We start from the raw sequence: 18,993 nt of genomic DNA on the forward strand, positions 1-18,993 counted from the left end.
AAATGTTCTGGTCATTATAAAGGTAGATTTAGAATTGTATCTCAATAGGTTTTCAGGCCTCTTATTCGATCGACAGTCGTTGGTCTGGTGAGGATGGCCGATCGGTACGGCCAGAGAGAGCCTCGAAGTTGTATGTGTCTTGCATATGAACAGGATGATGTCTGGCAACTGGCTTTCGCTTTCTGTTTTAGTGCACATTCCTCGCCGCTTTTGATCACTAAAGCTGAGCACACCCCTGAGCGGCCTGAGCCACCGATAATTGAATTAAATCACGTATCAGGAACCAGTGATAAGGCTCAAACTGATGCTTTGTTGATGATAGTATCGAATCAACGGGAACTAAACTAGTCGCCCTGATCTCGTGCCTCAATTTCATGGAATCTCTCGAATTCAGCAGTGGGTTCATCCGCAGTACACATATGGGTATCTTTATAGCTCACCCACAACTCGATGAAGAAGTCCCCTTGGGGCCGCGGGAGTTATCACTCAAACGGCTTCAGTGGGCAGGATTCTCACAAAGGTCCTCGTGGAAAGCCAATTAAGGTTAGGGATCCGATTGCTATTTTCGCTTCCAAGTGACACAAGTTGAGCGTGGCTCCTCGATTAAGTATACATCAAAGAAGCGGCGTCGCAATTTCAATGTTTTCAAAGATTTCTGATATACCCGTTTTATGTTATACAGGATTTGCGTTGGAATCGCAAGACTATTCAGGTCATACTGTCCGCCTTGACCGGCGGCTTCAAGGGCTAGATACCCCGGGGCATATAGTTCAACATCCTCCTTCCACTGTTCGCGGTCGCACCCATACATGGACCTAGGTAGCTGGCCGGCCGCTTGGGCTAACAGTAGGATATCGAGGATTGGTAGATCTATATCGATTCTGTTTTACCCCGTCTTAGTTAGTGTATATCGAAAATACTTATGATTGAGGATATAGGGGGGAAGGAAGACGAAAACCCAGGGCGTTACTGAAAGATAAGCTTCTAAAAGTGTTGCCTAAGCTATACTATATACCTGATAATAAAGGAAACGCGGTAGTTTCTAATACTAGCTGCGCAGACCGCGTGGTCTTATAGATCACGAGATCTTAAGCCTATGCTGACATCTAATCAGTGATCATGACCCTGAGCGCCCTCATAAAAGCGGCGGCAGTCTAGATAGGAAAGGCCCCACCACCCAGTAGACTTATCCTGTCTATATAGGTGCCTTTTCGTTAAGAACTAGCTTCAATCCACGGTCAAAATTGAGTGTGCAAACAACCGCGCATATGAATGTGAAAGTCATGAGGAACAAGGCAACGAAGGCGAAGAGCAGCATCATGTCTTTATCGGCCGTGTTTGCTCGGAAACCATGCCCGTAAAGCACAATAATTCGACTGAGTAGGTATGCAATGATTGCAGCATGGCAAATCTATTCGCCAAAATTAGCCAAGAAACGATGATTTCCGAAGGGAGATTCTTCCGACTCACAATGATTAGAATCATTGCTATTTTCCATTCCCTCCGAACAGACCATACAGCCATTACCATCATAATAAATGATGCGGGGAGAATAGCAAGTGTTAATGCAAACTCTGGTTCTGCAAAGTGGACATCGATAAGATCATATTGCATGATAAAAACCGTGATAAAGTAGAAATCGAGCTTGATCAAAACAAGATAGATCTGCCAATGATGAGTAGAGAAACAACGAGCAACATTGGGAATTCTTGAACTCTTACCTCGTAAGTCAGAAAGCGAGTTTTGATTCTCATATCACCGTGGATACTCCGGTAAATAGCCCAAGCATACTCTTTGTGTAGTTGGTAGGCACATGGCCATATGACAAGGGTACAAATCCCAAAAATAATCGGACAAGCGATATGAGCTGGACCAACTCGTTCCCAGAAATCGATATCTATATCCACGAGGGGCTGCCATTCAGCATCGCGGGCAGCGGGCAAACTCCGTGCGATGTCTTTCATGGCAGGGGCCTGCATTCCAGAGAATGCGAGAATGCAGACATTGCTGACGCAGATAGCGAACAGCAGCAAATTATTCTTGTGATGTACAGCATCGATAGCCAGAATCAGCTCGTAAATGCATGTAAAGACGAAGATGGCTAGGTTGATCGGGACGACATAGGACACAGTCACTTGGATTATGTTGGGATGAACCCACAACTGCCATTCGACCATGATAAATCTGCACATGTTAGAAGAGTGAGACCTGTCCAAAACACGGGTCCGCTCTAGATGCTTGACTTACATCTCTAGTGCCAGGATGATGATGGCTTGCGCGAACAATGCCCCACAGAAAAGCCACTCATTCTTCGTGATTGGCCTGAACATGGTATTGCTATTCAGAGGAAATGAGGCAATTCTCAGTAAGTGAAACAAATGTCACAACTAGGTTTAGGGGGAATGGACTAGAAGGACATCGGATTCCTTGAATGCTGTGCAGGTCCAGTCCATCCAGGTGATGGATGATAAATTGCAAAAGCCCCAAGAAGCGAAAAACTCTTCTTTTTGCTACCCCTATCGAGAGTTACCTACTGCAACTGAGATGTTGGTCCCCCGTGGGGCGACTAGCTAAAACGTGCTCTTAAAATAGACAGAGCGAGGATCTAAAAAGGCCAGCGCTTCGCCGATCGTAGGGGGTTTCATACCCGAAAAGGGAAACAAGCCGATCTAGTGGATCCAAATCAAGATCTGAAGAACCACAGTTGAACGAATTCTCTTTTACCAAGTTCCTGTGGCTATATGGGTTGATACAGTGTAAAATAGAGATTCACGACTTTGATCTTTAAGTAGGTTTTCCCGCGAGTTCCACGAGTTCCACAATCTTTTCAGCAGCGAGCTCGAAGTCTGGCTCGACAGTCACATTGCCCAGCCCGGATGATTCAATCTACAGAGACGATTAGTGAGAAAAGCTGAAAATTTATGAAAAACTTATACGCTTACCAATTTCAACCCTTTCTCACAGTTAGTTCCCTGAAGGCGGACCACTACTGGAACTCTAAATCCCCCAGTCGAAGCAGCAGCAGCGACGATAGACTCGGCGATCATGTCACAGCGAACGATCCCTATATGCTCTCCAAGTTAGCCGAGGCAATTTTTTTTTACTGGGAATCGCCCCGTACCACCATAGATATTAATGAGGATCCCCTTAATTCGCGAATCCCGATTCAAGATCTCGAAAGCCTTTGATAAAGTCTGCTCGGTTGCTCCCCCGCCAACGTCCAGGAAATTCGCGCATTTTCCACCGTGCAAGCCAACAAGGTCGTTTGTCGCCATCGCTAAACCGGCTCCATTCACGATGTTTCCAATGTCACCGTCAAGACGGACATAGGAAAGGCCCAACTGGGATGCCTCATACTGATCTTCCTCTTCAGGCAAACGCTCCTCAAGGCTGAATATTTCTGGCTGTCGGAATCTAGCCGAGTTATCGAAAGTGAATTTCGCATCTAGACAGACAAAATTCCCCTCTGGTGTGCGCACCAGTGGGTTCAGCTCGAGGAGTGTGGCGTCCTTCTCCCGGAATAACTTGACCATTTGGTGAAGGATATGACTTATCACAGCTATTTCGGGATCCGCGAAGCCTAGTTGGGCTTGGATATACGAGATTATCTCGCGTGTGATTCCATGTGTCATATCGAACCAGTATTGCTGGAGTTTGTCCGCATTGGATTCAATGTCGACACCCCCAACGTCGGAGATAAGGAGGACAGGCATGTACCGGGCGCGGTCGAATGTTAAAGCGACATAGAATTCCTGCGCAACATCCACGGCTTTATATATGTAGAGCTTCTTGACGAGGAGGCCGTTAGGTGGAGTTTGATTTGTTGTGAGGTAGTACCCGATCATCCTTGAGGCATTTTCAAAGGCCTCGATAGGTCTAAAGATGAGTTAGGTGTTGTCTCGAGTTGTGATTCTTCGAAAAACTCACGAATTCATAATGCGAACGCCACCTTTGCCATCACTCTCGTACTTCCCCTTGCCACGCCCACCAGCAAGGATCTGTGCCTTTACCACTGACGGTGCGTCTTTAAGAAAATCAGTAATGAACGGCGTACCAGACTTTCACGATGTAATGAATCGTCGCCAATCCCAACAGGTAACGCACTGATCTTGGAGACCACTTCTCTCGCTTCTTCTGGACTCCCAACGACAAATCCATCAGGTACCGGAATATCAAACTGGCAAAAGTAAGCCCAGAAGAACATTCTGTTTAGCATTATATGAACTCTACATCTTTGAGAAGTTTGTGCGAATGGTATTCGAGAAGACTTAGCCGTCGCGCTTGATGCTTGAACAGCCCATTATGCTACACGGTGATCAGCTTATAGTTTCCTCTGTGTCGCGTGACAATAGTGCAAGCCTGACCTGTTGGAATAGTCGTAGAATTGCACGTCGACCGAACATTAGGAGTTCCAAATATTGATTCTGTTAAGGCTGTTTCGATGTCTCTATCAAGAACCTCATCATTGCGGGGTAGGCCACTAAGTAGGGGAGCAAGTTATTCGCTTTGTGCGATGACATCAACACTATACCCATATGGCCAAAGTCCGAATTTGTGCTAGCTTTATGACATGGAAGCTTATTTTTTCTAGAACATGGGGAAAGAACGGGTAACATCTAACTAGTTATTTGCCGCGATGCTGCCCAAGGCATCCTAAGGCACCTAACGCACCCATAACTAACTAATCAAAGTAACTAGAAGTGCACGGTGACGTTCAGGACAAATTCGGTATTGAATTTATTGTTGGGGACTAACCCTCGAAAATGCAAACATTTGCTTATTTGTAGGTCTACGAAAACGCAACGTTGAAGATCAATCGAATAAATTAGGATGCAGAGAAGAATGTGAGCTCATAGTCTTTATTCTTGGAAGCATTATATCATAACAATAGACAAAAAAGCTTCAATAGGACTAGATGATCTTTTCCAATCGCAGGTCATAGGGCTGCGTATCCCCTGCCCCTGCATGCCGTATGATCGTCATCTTATCAGGGACTATTGTCAGACTATTGGCCCCTTGCAGGCGATCGTCCCTAAAGTATAAATGACAGGGGTAATAATTATATGTCGGGATTACGAGAATGTGATGCAAGAAATCTCCCGTGCTTATAATTAACGATGAGATCCTCACAAAATTTGAGAGGGTTGGGATCGACAGCAGATTTTCCCCCCACTTCAGAAGCTTCTCAGCTGCAATGAAGTCGGAAGAGCCAGAATCCGACACTCATGATCTGGCCAGGCCTGCGACAGAGGTTGGCCAATGTGTCAATGTGCAAGAGGCCGACGTCAAGAATGAAACCACAGCCAAGCAGCCGCAGTCATTGTACTGTATCCTATCAGAGAAGGAGAAGGTTTTCACGATATGTATCTGTTCGTTGGGGACTTTCCTGGGTCCTGTAGCGGGTGGCATGTATCTTCCTGCTATCGGATCATTAGCAAGAGATCTGCACGTGTCAACTGCAAATATTCTACTGACACTTACAACCTTCAGGGTAAGCTTCAAGCCTAGCAGGTATGAAATGGTAGCTGATCCACGCAGGTTTTTCAAGCCGTTTCTCCGTTGTTGACTGCTGGCCTCTCTGATCAATACGGCCGTCGCCCAATTCTACTGGCCAGTTTAATCATCTTCCTCTGCACTAGTATCGGATTGGCCTGTCAAACCAACTATTCGGCTCTTCTTGTCCTCCGCTGCATCCAAGGCTTCGCTAGCAGTACTGCCACGGTCGTTGCATTTGCTTCCATTACTGACCTCGTCACACGAGCTGAGCGAGGGAAATACTCGTTTTACTCTACACTCGGGACAAGTATAGGTCCATCAATTGGACCGACTCTCGGAGGTCTCTTGACACAGTTTCTGGGATGGAGGAGTATATTCTGGTTTGTCGCCATCATTACTGGAAGCATAATTGTTACTATGCTGTCATTACTTCGCGAAACCTGCAGAGCAGTTGTGGGCAACGGTAGTCTACCCCCTCAGCCTTGGAACAAAAGCGCACTTCAACTAGCCCGTCCAACCAAGTATGAACCTAACTCTGAAACAAAAATCTTATTCAGGCGACGCCCAGGCATTCTTGCGACTCTCAGGATTCTCCAAGATAGACATGTGGCCCTACTCGTTCTTTGCAGCGCTACCTGCTACTGCACCTCGGCGGCCATTGTCAGTAGTCTTGCACCTTTGCTGGAGAGAAAGTATCAACTGAAACCTCTCTATACCGGACTATGCTACCTGCCTTTCACTGCCGGCATATGGGCAACTCGCTGGACTGCGGGAACACTGGCGGACCGATTCTTTCGGCATTATGCGCGCCGAGCAGGCGAGGATATCCAACCCAATCGACAATCTCAGAAGCAACTTCAGCGTTTACCACTGGAAAAGGCTCGTCTGGGGCTGGCATTACCATTTGTCTATCTTTACTGCCTATGTATTCTTGCCTATGGCTGGATTATGAATTATCATGTTCATCTAGCGGGTCCTCTGGTCTTGTTGTTTTTGTGTGGGAACGCTAGCGGGGGCGCGATTAACACCCTCACCATGTTGGCTGTTGATTTGAATGCTTCTAGACCCGCTTCCACGCGTGCTGCTATGAATTTGGTCAGTGGACTCACTGCGGCTGGGGCTTCCGCGGCAGTGATACCGATAATCGATGGTATTGGGATGGGCTGGTTGGGTGTCCTCCTCGGGGGGCTAATGGTCCTTACTACGCCAGCTATATGGGCTCTCTATTTCTGGGGGAAAGAGTGGAGAGAGAGAAAACCCTCCACACTGGATTGAAGCTTTCTTGGAGTTTAAAATGGGTAAATATGAGCATATCGAATGTGTATATGAGTGATGATCACAGGTGGTTTCCTAGAATCTCAAATCACTGCTAGTTTCGCACAGTAGTACAATGATACTAATAATACTTCGATTAATAAGATTTCCATTGCTCCCATCCGCTGTAACTGATCGCTGTCAAATTGTTGTAAATCATCGCTGGGTGGAGGCATTGGAGTTAGTTCCGTCCGCACTGGAAGTGGAATCTCTCTGGTCCAGTGTTAAGTGGTATTTAGGGAGGCTAGATTTCGATCTCTATCCATGTCGTGGAGCTTTCGCCTTATTCATTTCAACATTCTTGTTCGCTTGTGTCTATCGGGCCGGTAATCTTGCGTTCTCAGCCTCGTCGGCGATCGAAGCCACTCTTGAAGAGCGTTATCCGCTTTCACTATTCACCAAAGCTCATGGGAACATTATGGAGCGGTACAATTTTGGAAGGGTTATATGCCATTTTATGGGGACTGTGTATGTATACAGCTTTACTTAGATCTTCATTTGGTCTGAAGAGAGGGGCCGTGAAACGACAGCAAGACTCGAATATGACCGAGGCTATACAAGGAAAGTCATAAGCATCAATAAAGGATCAAAGAAGTACCGGAAACCTAAATAAGTGCCCTGAGTTTCTTCATATTTTACACATCATCTAATACCACGATCTTTACTTTGCGCTGGGCCCCATCGTTTTTTCGAGACGTCCCGACTATCAATTCACCTCATCCTGGTATCCTTTCAAAAATGATTAGTATCCACATCGCCCTCACGCGCTATTTAGCTAGCAAGTGGCTTTTTCGCAGAAGTCGTCGTTCTCGGCTTTCCTCAACTGTGACTTAGAAAAACGCAATTTCATTCAGAGCTAGCCTAGTCCTGTAGTACCGGAACTAACTTTCCTCTGCTCCGCACTGTCCAGACGGTCCTGCGCCACAAATCTCCTCCGGAGCCGCCGTTCGCGCTAAGGTCGCAGCATAGATTAATTCATCTTGTTTCAGGATGGCAGACGGGTCACGCACCGCCCTGGGCGGCGACACTTCCAAGCGATTGAGGACCTCGTCGTACTTTTTCTGGCCCATGCTACGGATTAATATCTCTCGGCAACGTTTCAAATTCAATGCGCGAGGCTACCTAGGGGCGTGGAGAAGCTAGTGCCTAGCTTTTGCCAAGTCACTGCCGTATTCCCAAGCCGGGCACAGTACACGAGAGAGGGCTGACAGTTGACCTCAGCCCTTTTAATCTCTCTCTATGTCTTTCTATCGAAGACGTAGCTCGATTCCTATACAGCGTGTATTCTGGACATAAGTGGCATTACCCAGGAATATCAATATGACATGAATGAAAATTTTAAGCTTTAAGCTCGACCCAAACGCCAATCAAATCCGTGCATGAATATATGCAATGCAAGAGGACCCTCCCAAACTCGTCCAATCTTACGCCTCCATTTTGTTGGCATTCTCCTCGTTGAACTGGTCCCGGGCAGCGGTGAACTTCTCTGTCACGACATCGCACAGGTCCATCAGGTCGTTGAAGCCCTTCTCCAGGGCCTCGAGGGCGGTAGTGGAATCTGTAAGAAAATCAGGATTAGTACCAGATTGACGCTACAGGACAATGTAGGATTGAGTGAAGGCAAGGGCCAACTTACCGTTAGTCTGGATGCGGACATGCATCTTTGGGTCGGAGGGGTGGGGGATGGTGTAGCCGCAAAACTCGACGGCAGGGCTGGTGAAATGTTAGCCACAGTCCTCAGTACATTCTCTTTCACACCACATTGTCCATCGAGCATGTCTACCAGCTGAAGGCTGCTCCTGGTGCACTCACTTCTTCATAATAGCGTACCGCAGCGCATTCCCCATGGTGTGGCCTTCGCCCTCAAATTGAAACGACGCAGCGGTATCCGAGGAGCCGGGCAACTATAAGGGCCAACTGTTAGACAAATTCTCGCATAGCTAGCTTATGTCCGGGCGGAGCAGCCCTCCCGGTCGAACTCACCACAACGATGCGCTTCTCGTCCAGCAAGATAGGGTTGACGGGCTCGTTCTCAGGCTCGACGTCCATCATGGACTGGTCATGCTCCTGTTCTTGCGCATCTTGTGAGTGGACGGAGGCTGGCATTGTGTCGTGCTGAGGACGGTGGTGCAGAGTATTTGAAACTGAGGGGATCAAGTTCGGCAGGTTCTTGCGGTCGCGGTTACGGAGGTTGAGGCTCGTCGGACGGGGGTGAAGACTCGCAAGTGGGATGATAGTTCTCAATCAAATCACTGGTAGGATTTCGGTTCAAAGAATTGTTACAGAAGAGGCCGTATGACAAAGTGAATGCCCGCAAAGACTTTCTCGACGATCGTCGAGGCGCGAGAGAAAAAAAAGTGGGTTATCGATAGCCATGCTCACTGACCGCCTGCCGCTTTCGTGCTTGGTTTGACCCTTGCCAAGGATAGGCTTCTCTGACTATTGTTTATTCTTCAGAATAACTGCATGTAGGTTTGGGGATTCCCGTTCGGGATTCCACATAGGTGGCGAACGTTGTGCAACTCACGCCCAGGCAAAGGTTGTCGACATGTCGCGCAGACACTACGTCTAGGGTTGCGGGGAGAGTGGGTTGGGAGTGTGTGCCGCGGCAGCGAGGGCGATACAAGATGTTTCGTTGCCTCGTAACTGTGAGACAGTTAGAAATTCATTAAATTCAATGTGAGTGTACAAGAATTGACTTTTGCGTTAGATAGAGACTTTACATGGTACACATCTGTTACAAGGGATTGTTTCGCTGTACGCTGGCGGGCTGATTTTACACGTGGGACTAACACGTCTATAGTATATACAGTAGGTATACCCTTTAACTTCTTCTTATCTATTGTTAGCCAATGATGCTTGAGGTGTATGGAGTCCCAAGAGCCAAGGGACAGGTTCGCATGGCTTGCGAGAGGTATACAAGTTTGAGACCGGAAGAGGAGGTATGTAGACAGACGGACTCGGTTTCCTGCATGCACTCATCAGCCCCCAACTTCAACAGATATAGATTAGTTGGTTGACAAGACGGCAGCAGGTGAGGCAATTTCGTTTGATGCCATAGACTCATTGGTCTCATATCTTACAGAAATAGGTCGGGTAATATCAATCAAGTCTCTCTGGAAAATAACAAGCACAGCCCCAATTTATTCCGACACGAAGTGGCCTGTCAATAATCCCAACCCCTGCCCTATATCAAAGATAAGAAGAGTGCCAACGCCGGCCTCAAAATAATCGGCGATCCAGGCAGACCAAACTGGAAACCCGGCGACACAATAGACGAAAAGACTCGCTCCGAAGCCCGGGTCCAAATCTTATCAACAAAGTTCAGGTCCACTCGAATCGGTGCTTTTCCTAACGCAGTAACACGTAGTAACTAATTCCGGAGTATATACCCCATCGTCGATGGCAGGATCACCGACCCTGGGAGGAACAGCAGACTATTGCCTAGCTAATGTACCTTCATCTCGGCCCACAGGCCCATTCCTCCCCGGAACAGTTTAGCGCAGACGGACTCCGGTCAGGTAATCATTCCAGGTGATCCGTGCGTTTCGGACTCGTCTAGTCGAACTTGTCAGTGACGTGCGGGCGGCAGCCAATGGCTTCGCCGCGACATCATGCCGGGGCCAGACAGGGCAACCAGCATTCAGATCCCGGGCACGGCCTAGTGTGCGGTCGGTAAAGGGTTCCGTGCAGTGGATGGGGCCACTAGCCACCACCTGCTGATCCACACGAGGGGACGAGCCATGCGTCCCTCTGCGTCCCTCTGTATCCCTGGGTTCGGGGGCTTCATTGGACGAACGGCTCGTTCGGGCCTGGCAGCTGGGGGGTGATGGGCAGGACTGGCAAGGATGCTGCTGCGCGAGCCACCCATTTACTTGCGAACCCACCCCTGGTCGCCTATAAGCGCCGGCACCGCCATGTTTGACATAGAACGTGATGTGAGTCGCTGGATGGGAGTGTGATAAGGTGCTGAGTTGCGAAGAAGCACAGAAACGAAGCCACCAATCTAGAGGGAGGGAGGGATTGTTCAATACAGACAGAAGACTTGGAGATAATATTTAAAAAAACGTTAACGTGTAACATGAAAGCGGACAGCCGGATGTACCGTAGGAGAATGGATAGGAACCAAGATATCCATCTGTCGATTATCTCATACTTCCAGTAGATTAAAAATCACCGCCACTCCGACTCAGATAATAATAAGAATAGTAATGGCCTGTGCCAGGGGACAAAGTGGATCTGCGGAGGCAACAAGCCATGAGCCAAGCGCCGCAGTGCAATTCAATCCTTCCAAGGTTTGCAAAGCAATAGTGTCGAGGCTGAGTGGGTTCGGGTTTCTGATCTCTCCACTCGGGCAACTGGTTCATTTCAGACGAACACAAAGTGTCCAGTCCCCGAGGTCATGACTACAGACTCCGTAAGAAGGATGCGAGATTGGTTACTGCTCGGGGGGCAGATAGACCGACAAGCACGGATCCCAGATGTTCTGACGTGCTGTCAGGAATTTTGGCGAACACCTTTAGGCAAAGCTGCAGATTAGTGGGGGCCCACTGCCCGTAGTTCGTGGGGACGCAGTCGGAGTCCTACAGTTCTCTGTCTGGTCCCCAGACACGAGACAAAACTCACCGTCGCGGTCGGCCGGGAAGGCTATATATCTGTGGGAGCCATCAGGGGCGAGTTTCCACAGGGGACGATGAAACTATCGAAGTTTGGAACGCTGGCGGTCGCAGTTCAGCACAAATTAGCAGGATGGTTCCGCTGGTTGGCAGGGCGGAAACACGTCGTGTCTCAGCCAGACGATCCTGATACGCCGGCCCCGGCGCGGTGCAGCAAGTGTTTGAGCGCGGGTCCACCCTGAAGTTAGCACGGAAGTAGATATACTCCAAAATATATGCCGCTGATTATGTTGGTGGAGGTACCGCTACCTCTCTCCGCCCCCTGGTTCGGGGGCCTCAACCTCCTCCCCCCCTCTTCCGTCTTTTTTGACAGTGCTCCTTCCCCCTTCTGGGTCCAGACCCTCACTTCTCCTACTGCTAATCCTCGCCCTCCTCCTCTCCGTCCGCCCCAAAAGCAATCCTTCGGGCCAGTCCATTTCTCTCGCTTGACGCTCTGGGCTTTTTTCCTTTCCTTCCACTGGTCGCACTGCTTGCCGCCGAACCGCCGTCCCCCTCTCCACTACATCACCACTTGCACTATTGCACATCCTCCTGTTCGCTTCTTGCACACAACCGCCCACATTTCCTTGTTCGCAGTACTCTCCGACAGTACTTTCCGATTTGGATATCAGCCGAGCGTCAGGCTCGATCATTCTACGACTTCGGCATCGGGGCTGCATTTCCGCGCCAGCTTCCATCCCCGACTTCCATTAATGCTCCACACCCACCCCAAGGGATCTCTCGTCGCCGATCCCCGCGCAGTGAATTAAACAAGGAAGAGAGGCTATATAGGTGTTGTTAATCGTGTCAACTCCTTTGTCTTGGGGAAGTACCACAGCAAGCTCGGTCTCTTTTCCTGTTGGCAGCCATGTCGACCGCAGTTGCATCCGCAACTATGGCTCCGATGTCCTCACCACATACCACCCGCGGCTCAAGCCCGAAGAACTGCCCAACCCTGGCTCCTCTAGGCGGCGTTCCGGCGAATTCCTCTCCGTCCCGGATGTCAACCAGCTCACACGATGGCCCAGCCAAAGGGACACCCGAGAACAAAGATCCGTCGTCTCCGTAAGTTTGATTCTGTTTTGCGCGGACACTGGAGAGGAGAAGAAGAAGAAGAAGAAGAAGAAGAAGAAGACAAAGATGCACGATGCTGATAGCCTTTCTGCAGGTCGCAAGGTAGCGCCGGCTCTAAGGTCACTGTGAAGAAGGAACCGCCTTCGCCGCCGCGCATGCAGAGTGAGGGCCGTAGGCCCAAACGTTTGGACCTGTCGAGCTTGTCAAACAACCGACCGTCATCGAGCGGCCTCCAGGTGCGCCCGCCGGGAGGGCCCATGACTGCCCGGGAGGGTATCATGCACAACGTGGGTCTGGCCTGTCTATCACCCGGCTTTCAGACCGATGATCCCGCGAGGAAAGAGCAACTGCAGCGCAGCATGTCCGTACGGGAGCAGCAACGGTCAATCATCGAGGCGCGTTTGCAGAAGTCGGCCAAGGATGATGGCCCGGACGGGGTCAAGCCGTCCGAGTCGAGATTCATGGCGATGCCCAAGTCCGGTTCCAAGCGACGGCCTCCTCCCGGTCTTTCCATCGTCCCTCCGTCCGCTTCTCAGTTCGCCAACGAGCGTGTGATTCAATCTGCCCCGCTGAACCAGACTTTCACCCGATATCAACCACATCCCTTGACCCGCCATGTAGCCAACCAGAGCCCGACACTGGGTTCGACATCGCATATGCATCACGTTCCCGCCACCCAGACGAACAATCGCCTTCCTCCCCTCTCCGACGTCTTTGGCTCCGATGCGTTGGGCCGCGACCGAGATCGCCCCAGTCTGTACCCGAATGCATCCAGTACCAACTCGTCCCAGTCCAATCTGGCTCCATTGCCATCGCCCGGTTTGCCCGGAAACATGTCCCAGACTCCTACTCGGCCGCGCGAGTACCGCTCCGCTGAGGAGGCAGTCCAGGAGATGTCCGGTGGACGGGACGAGCTGCTTCCCCGTATTGTGCACTACGGAGGCCACCAACCGCCCACCCCCCCATCTCCGCATGCTGGTCATGCGCCCCCCAAGACCGCACCCTTGATCAGTGAAACGACCCCCAGCGCACCCCCAGCTCCTCCGATGTACTCCACCGATAGTACTGCCCGCCGTCGCCCTCGAAGCGAGTATGAACAGGACAACGGGAGTCCTCCACTGGGTCATGGTCCTGATTCTCACTACCGGCCTAACCCTGCTGCGACCATGGGACCAAACTCGACTTTCCCCGGTCCCTTCGGCGCAGGCAGGGACTCGCCGGAGACTCAGCGGAGGAAGAAGGAAGAGTTCCTTGGCTTATGTGCACGGGCTTGGGATTTGTTCCATTCTTGACCTCGTCCAATATCCCCATAGCGCTACACCAGAAGCTTCGCATCGGGCCTATCGGGCCATCACGCTTCACTGTGACAAGACTCATCTAGCCACAACTCCAACTCGACTCTCTTCTAAGCATCCATCTCGTCGGTCAGACTAGATGGCTTGCCCTATTCGAAATGTTTTACATCTGATTCTACGCCTCATCTTGATGATTGAGCAACGGGTTTTCAAGGTTTATCCCTTTTTCTGTTCACATGACATTGATGTTTATATCCCACCTCATCTATACCTACGGTACGACTGTGGCGGGCCTCCGCGGAGGCTCACTTGGAAAAATTTTGTTTTATTTTGCTTGCTCTGTATTGGGTTCTGCTTCTGGCTTTTAATGAGAACCTCTGTTGCATTGTTTCACACTGGGCGTTTTGGGGGCTTCTTGCTCATGTTTTACCATATACCTACCTTTCTGGACGTTGATCTGGTTTCTTTCTGGAAAGCTTAGCTTGGTGAATGAGCTTCATTGATCGAGATTTTACCTCTTATTTCATCTCTCTTTCTATTTCGTCATCCCGTTTGACTATATCTCGTTGGATCGAGGACGGTCCGAATTAGGATTGGGATATTGTCTTGGGCCTAATACAGTACACACGCGACTCTGGAATCTAATGACCCGTAGTATTTGGAGACATTCATTTAACCCTTTCAAACGCGCATCGGTTGCTCTAGACTGTAATCTTGTTCAATTAAAATCTGGGTATCTATTCAAGCCGCCTCCTCTTCCCACCCCGCGCAGGAGGCTCATCACCCATGCCCTCCATCCCCCGTCTCTCCATAGGCATCTCTTTCCTCTCCTTCGAAGCCATCTTCTTCCTCCTCCTCTCCAGCGCCTTTGTTCGATCCCGCGATCCCATCTCCTCATACTTCTTCTGCAGGACCTGCTTCTTCAAATCCGACTTCTTCAGGTAGTACGGCGTGCTCTTCTTACCCTCACGAATGGCCTGCTTCTCGCGCTGTTTGTGCTCCGCGATAACGGTCTCCTCGCGCTTGCGGTTATCCCGCGACTTTTTCTGGTCCGTCGCCGAGCGGATTTGTTTCTTCAGCGCTTCCTTGGCCTCTGGGTTCTTCATCATGGCCATTTGCCTCTTCAGGTCTTTCAGCTCCGACGCGCGATACTCGTCGAGGAAGGCGTAGTTCTTTTCTGCCGCCTGTGCATTAGGTCCCTTACCACTGTGGCCCATGACTGCAGCGTCGAAGCGCGGGTCACGCGCCTTAGGGACAGCGGGCGGCTCGACGACCGTGCGTCTGCGGGTGACGGCGTATTTGGAGGATTGCACCATGGGCGCGTGCTTGGATGCGCGGGCCGCTTTCTTCTCCTTCGCGGCTTCCTTGGAAGCGGGGGTGGATTTGGCGGCTGCTTCGCGCGTCTGCTCGCGGGCGGAGCGGATCCGGGCGCGGATGTCGTCGAGTGGGGAGGCGGTTGAGGCGGATTCGGTGGCCAACTTATTCGCTTTTTCTTTGCGCTTTTTCGGCCCCATGGTGGCTTGGGCTTTGGCCAGAGCGCCGAAGGAAATGTTGCTTAAAGAGGCTTGAATATCGTCGTTCCCCAGGTCCGAGTCTTCTTCCTCGGAGGATGCTTCTTCGGAGGCATTATCGTTGCCACCTTCGGTGTCTTCGTCATCTTCTGACTCTTCAGCTTTTTGCGACTGCAATGAGAAAATTGATTAGTACTTGTTTCATCTGTCCTCGCAAGAATGCATCGTACATCATCAGATTGCACATCTTCGGCATCAGAGTCGCCGTCCTGCTCGGCCTCGTCCTGGGACAGCTCTTCGCCCATGCCGGACTCGTCCGAGTTTAATTCATCCTCATCATCATGGCGTGCCCGCACCACACGGCGGTTCAACAGATCCGAAATAGCCATTTTGGTCGTGAGAATGGCTAGCGTTGCTCAATCCGAGATGTGCAGAATGCGAAAATAAAATATTGCCGCGGCAGGCGGTGAGCCCGATAACGCTGATTAGACATTTTTTCCCCGATTGCCCGTCAACATCCCCTCCGACGTGCAGTGCATGTCTCGCCCGACCTGGCCTGCGCGATCGTGGAATCTCTTAGACCATTCGATGCGCCGGCGCAGTCTTCTCAATAAAATCAATCCAGTATGCCACCAATACCATCTCATTTTGTGAACTACTATATCCAAATTGGCGGCAGGAACTAACCCTGATACCAATGTAGCTCGTTTCTCACGCCAAACACGCTCATCACGACTTCGATTCCCTTACCCACGGTTCTCGACCGTCTATCAAGCTGCCTCGCACAGGGAAACGGCAGAAGCGCGCGCATGCTGCCGCGGGCTTAACTGTCCCTGTTAATGCCCTGCAGTATGCCAATGCGCCGGCCGTGAATATGAGCGATATGTCCAGTGGGTTGGGGAGGAGACCATCGTGTCCTGTGGCAGACTTCGCTGGCTCTCCGATGCCGAACTTGCCGTATATTCCAAGTCACCATGCTGCTGGCCAGGGACTTGGAAAGCATTCTCCGCGAGAGAATACAGGATTGCCGTATGGGCCGGGGTCAGGTTTCAACCTGGAGTCGTATGCGCCAACATATGACAACAATACGGCAAGCACAAACCTCTATGAAGGTGGTCAATTATTAAACGAGGGCACAGTGGGCTCACCTTCAAGTTCATTTGGCGCCTTCAATGTTCCACGATGGAACCCAGCGAATACCCAGTTGCCGACTGCACTACCGCAGCCATTCCCCTTCATCAATCCGATGTTCTTCAATCAGGTGCCAATGGGCAATTTCTCATCATCATTTCCCATGATGCCGCCGTTTAACCCAATGCTTCCTCTGCAGTCCCAGAATATGAGCACGATGGCAGGATCAACGAGACATCTACCTGAAACGGGGCCACTACCGCGGAGAGCACGGTCACCAACACCGCCGATGAAGAGACCCTCGCCTACAATCAAGTATATGCAGCAAGCCTCTGAAGCACCACGAAGATGCCCCTCCAGACGGCCATTACTGATCATTCTCGACTTAAACGGCACCCTCATCTTTCGAAAACACCGCAAGCTGCCACCGAACTTTGCCCGGCGCCACGGTCTCGACGAGTTTCTCGAGACACTGACCCGTAAATATTCGGTGATGATCTGGTCGAGCTCAAAACCGCCAACCGTGAACGCCGTCTGCGAGAAGTTATTCCCCGGTGACAAGCGCAACCGTGTCGTAGCATTGTGGGGACGCGACAAGTTCGGCCTAAGCAATCTACAGTACAATGCGAAGCTGCAGGTATATAAAGAACTGCGCAAAGTGTGGGCAAGCTCCGAAATTCAGGCCGCATATCCCGGAAACGATGCCGTGAAGCAACCAGCGCCCAAAAAGGGCGGTGGTAAACACAGCAGGAAAACCCAAAACCGCCTAAACGCTGCCGAAGTCTTCCCTCCAGGCCACCGCTGGGACCAGACGAACACCATCCTCATCGACGACAGCAAACTGAAAGCTCTCAGCGAGCCATTCAATATCCTCGAGATCCCGGAGTTTACGAACGACCCGAACATAGACGAGTCTTCACTTTTCACTCAGGTCCTCGCCAAACTCGACGCTCTCTCGCGTCACGACGACGTGAGCAAGGTGCTCCGCCAGTGGAACGAGCGAGTTGCGCGGGGAGAGTCTAGTATCTTGGACCTGGACATCTCTCTTGAAGAGGAACTCGACGACGAAGAGGACGGTGGCATCAGTCTGCTGCCTCCTCAATCCCCCGCCACCTTTGCCAATCCCATTGTTGAATCTCAGGTTCAAGCTCAAATTGCCCAGGGAACGGATCCCAAAGAGGCTGCACGTCTCAGGACGGAGCGCAGGAAGGCGCGCAAGAAGGAGAAAAAAGCCGCCAAAGCCGCCGTCGCGGCTGCTGCTCAGGTCGCTAAGCAGACGCAGGTCCAGGCTCCGACTCAGATTCCCAGTGCTGTGAAGGATATCGGTTCAATGGCGTTCAACACCGACCCCAGCAACAAAAGCCGCCGCAAGAAGGGCAAGAAAAAGCCTCGCTGGGCCCAGGAACCTGATATCGAGCGCGAGCTCGAACCTAACGCACGCGCCAATATCATGGAACCCCCGGCTGGCAATCGGTACAACCTCCGCCGTCAAACCCAACCGAATCCCGCAGCGACTACGGAGGCGTTGGAGGGGAATGAGAGCACTTCGTCACAAGGTCCTCCTTACCCCGACTCCGCCACCCTCGACCACAGCGGCGCCCACGTAGCTCATAAAGAGTTCAAGGGCGCAACGTCCACAGTCAACGCGGAGACGCTGGAGGCAAGTGAAGCTTCCTCGTTAGACCCCGCTTGGAGCGGGTACAAACGAGGCCGTGCCCCTCGTCATGTCGATGCTCAGCTTCCCATGGCAACTGAGGCTTCTGTGCCACAGCTACAGCAGGAGCAGCCGCAATATCAATTTCAGACGAACCTGAACCGCCGCTCTGTATCGCCACTAACGGATGAGGAAAGACGTTCCGTCTCACCGGCCACGTCCTCTGCATCTAGAAACTCGTTGCTGGACCGGTTGGAGGAGGGACTTGGGTTTCCGAAGAAGTAAGGGAGCTTGGCGTGTCTTTCATAAGACACATATCCTGTTCTCGTCCGATGGATTCGATTCTCCGAAGCTGGGTCATTTGAAATGGAGTTTTCGGGTTTTCTGAGCTAGCATGGGGTCTGAGCATTCCGTTCTACTGATTTCCTGGGCTCTGGAAGAAAGATGCCCAAGCTTCTGATTTTCACTGGGCTCTTTTTGGATGCATCTTGCCCTGAATGATGAGATGAGAATGGCAATGGCCTCGCCTAATCATCTTTAGGCATGTCCTGGCTACCCTTTAACTATTGCCTGCTATGTCTTACTCCGCACATGTGGCTTTTTGTGACGAAGTGATACCCGTCGAACTTGTTTGATAAGGCTCCTTTCCGCAGCTGTTTAGTCAATCCTGACTCCACCTTTGGCCAAGATGAGGACAGGCATTCAGTTGCTTACCGTCGGTGTCCATCGATGTCAACTTTGAACTTAACCTCCACCTTTTAACTAGCTATACATGTACCTCCAGTTGTTGATAATGAAGCCCGATAAATCTATATTGTTAGAACAGTTGCGAGCTCGTATCCGAATCTGTATCCCTTCTAGGG

General features: G+C 50.8%; 8 protein-coding genes across 8 annotated transcripts; 3 read left to right on the forward strand and 5 right to left on the reverse strand.

The window, feature by feature from the left end:
* Positions 1-1,195: 1,195 nt before the first annotated feature.
* N7482_005136 (uncharacterized protein) lies at positions 1,196-2,330 on the reverse strand (the record flags this gene model as incomplete). The annotated part of the gene is made up of 4 exons (XM_056687261.1): positions 1,196-1,411; positions 1,471-1,665; positions 1,722-2,184; positions 2,248-2,330. 4 exons carry the CDS (start codon positions 2,328-2,330, stop codon positions 1,196-1,198), a joined length of 957 nt encoding a protein of 318 aa, XP_056542816.1.
* Positions 2,331-2,784: 454 nt separating this feature from the next.
* N7482_005137 (succinate--CoA ligase subunit beta) lies at positions 2,785-4,204 on the reverse strand (the record flags this gene model as incomplete). Its single annotated transcript, XM_056687262.1, has 5 exons — positions 2,785-2,886; positions 2,943-3,064; positions 3,122-3,876; positions 3,928-4,004; positions 4,055-4,204. 5 exons carry the CDS (start codon positions 4,202-4,204, stop codon positions 2,785-2,787), a joined length of 1,206 nt encoding a protein of 401 aa, XP_056542817.1.
* A 990-nt stretch (positions 4,205-5,194) lies between these two features.
* On the forward strand, positions 5,195-5,517 carry N7482_005138 (uncharacterized protein; the record flags this gene model as incomplete). The annotated part of the gene is made up of 2 exons (XM_056687263.1): positions 5,195-5,491; positions 5,512-5,517. The coding sequence occupies 2 exons, from the start codon at positions 5,195-5,197 to the stop codon at positions 5,515-5,517; spliced, it is 303 nt and encodes a 100-aa protein (XP_056542818.1).
* A 2,174-nt stretch (positions 5,518-7,691) lies between these two features.
* Positions 7,692-7,880, reverse strand: N7482_005139 (uncharacterized protein; the record flags this gene model as incomplete). The annotated part of the gene is made up of 1 exon (XM_056687264.1): positions 7,692-7,880. The coding sequence occupies one exon, from the start codon at positions 7,878-7,880 to the stop codon at positions 7,692-7,694; it is 189 nt and encodes a 62-aa protein (XP_056542819.1).
* A 354-nt stretch (positions 7,881-8,234) lies between these two features.
* N7482_005140 (DNA-directed RNA polymerase core subunit RPC19) lies at positions 8,235-8,916 on the reverse strand (the record flags this gene model as incomplete). Its single annotated transcript, XM_056687265.1, has 4 exons — positions 8,235-8,368; positions 8,447-8,523; positions 8,623-8,714; positions 8,794-8,916. 4 exons carry the CDS (start codon positions 8,914-8,916, stop codon positions 8,235-8,237), a joined length of 426 nt encoding a protein of 141 aa, XP_056542820.1.
* Positions 8,917-12,333: 3,417 nt separating this feature from the next.
* N7482_005141 (uncharacterized protein) lies at positions 12,334-13,831 on the forward strand (the record flags this gene model as incomplete). The annotated part of the gene is made up of 2 exons (XM_056687266.1): positions 12,334-12,530; positions 12,634-13,831. 2 exons carry the CDS (start codon positions 12,334-12,336, stop codon positions 13,829-13,831), a joined length of 1,395 nt encoding a protein of 464 aa, XP_056542821.1.
* Positions 13,832-14,571: 740 nt separating this feature from the next.
* On the reverse strand, positions 14,572-15,734 carry rrp36 (putative pre-rRNA processing protein; the record flags this gene model as incomplete). Its single annotated transcript, XM_056687267.1, has 2 exons — positions 14,572-15,516; positions 15,576-15,734. 2 exons carry the CDS (start codon positions 15,732-15,734, stop codon positions 14,572-14,574), a joined length of 1,104 nt encoding a protein of 367 aa, XP_056542822.1.
* Positions 15,735-15,933: 199 nt separating this feature from the next.
* Positions 15,934-18,415, forward strand: N7482_005143 (NIF domain protein; the record flags this gene model as incomplete). The annotated part of the gene is made up of 2 exons (XM_056687268.1): positions 15,934-15,969; positions 16,049-18,415. The coding sequence occupies 2 exons, from the start codon at positions 15,934-15,936 to the stop codon at positions 18,413-18,415; spliced, it is 2,403 nt and encodes an 800-aa protein (XP_056542823.1).
* Positions 18,416-18,993: the final 578 nt, after the last annotated feature.

Source organism: Penicillium canariense (assembly GCF_028826845.1).
Source record: "Penicillium canariense strain IBT 26290 chromosome Unknown utg000003l_segment0_segment0, whole genome shotgun sequence".
Taxonomy (NCBI): Eukaryota; Fungi; Ascomycota; class Eurotiomycetes; order Eurotiales; family Aspergillaceae; genus Penicillium; species Penicillium canariense.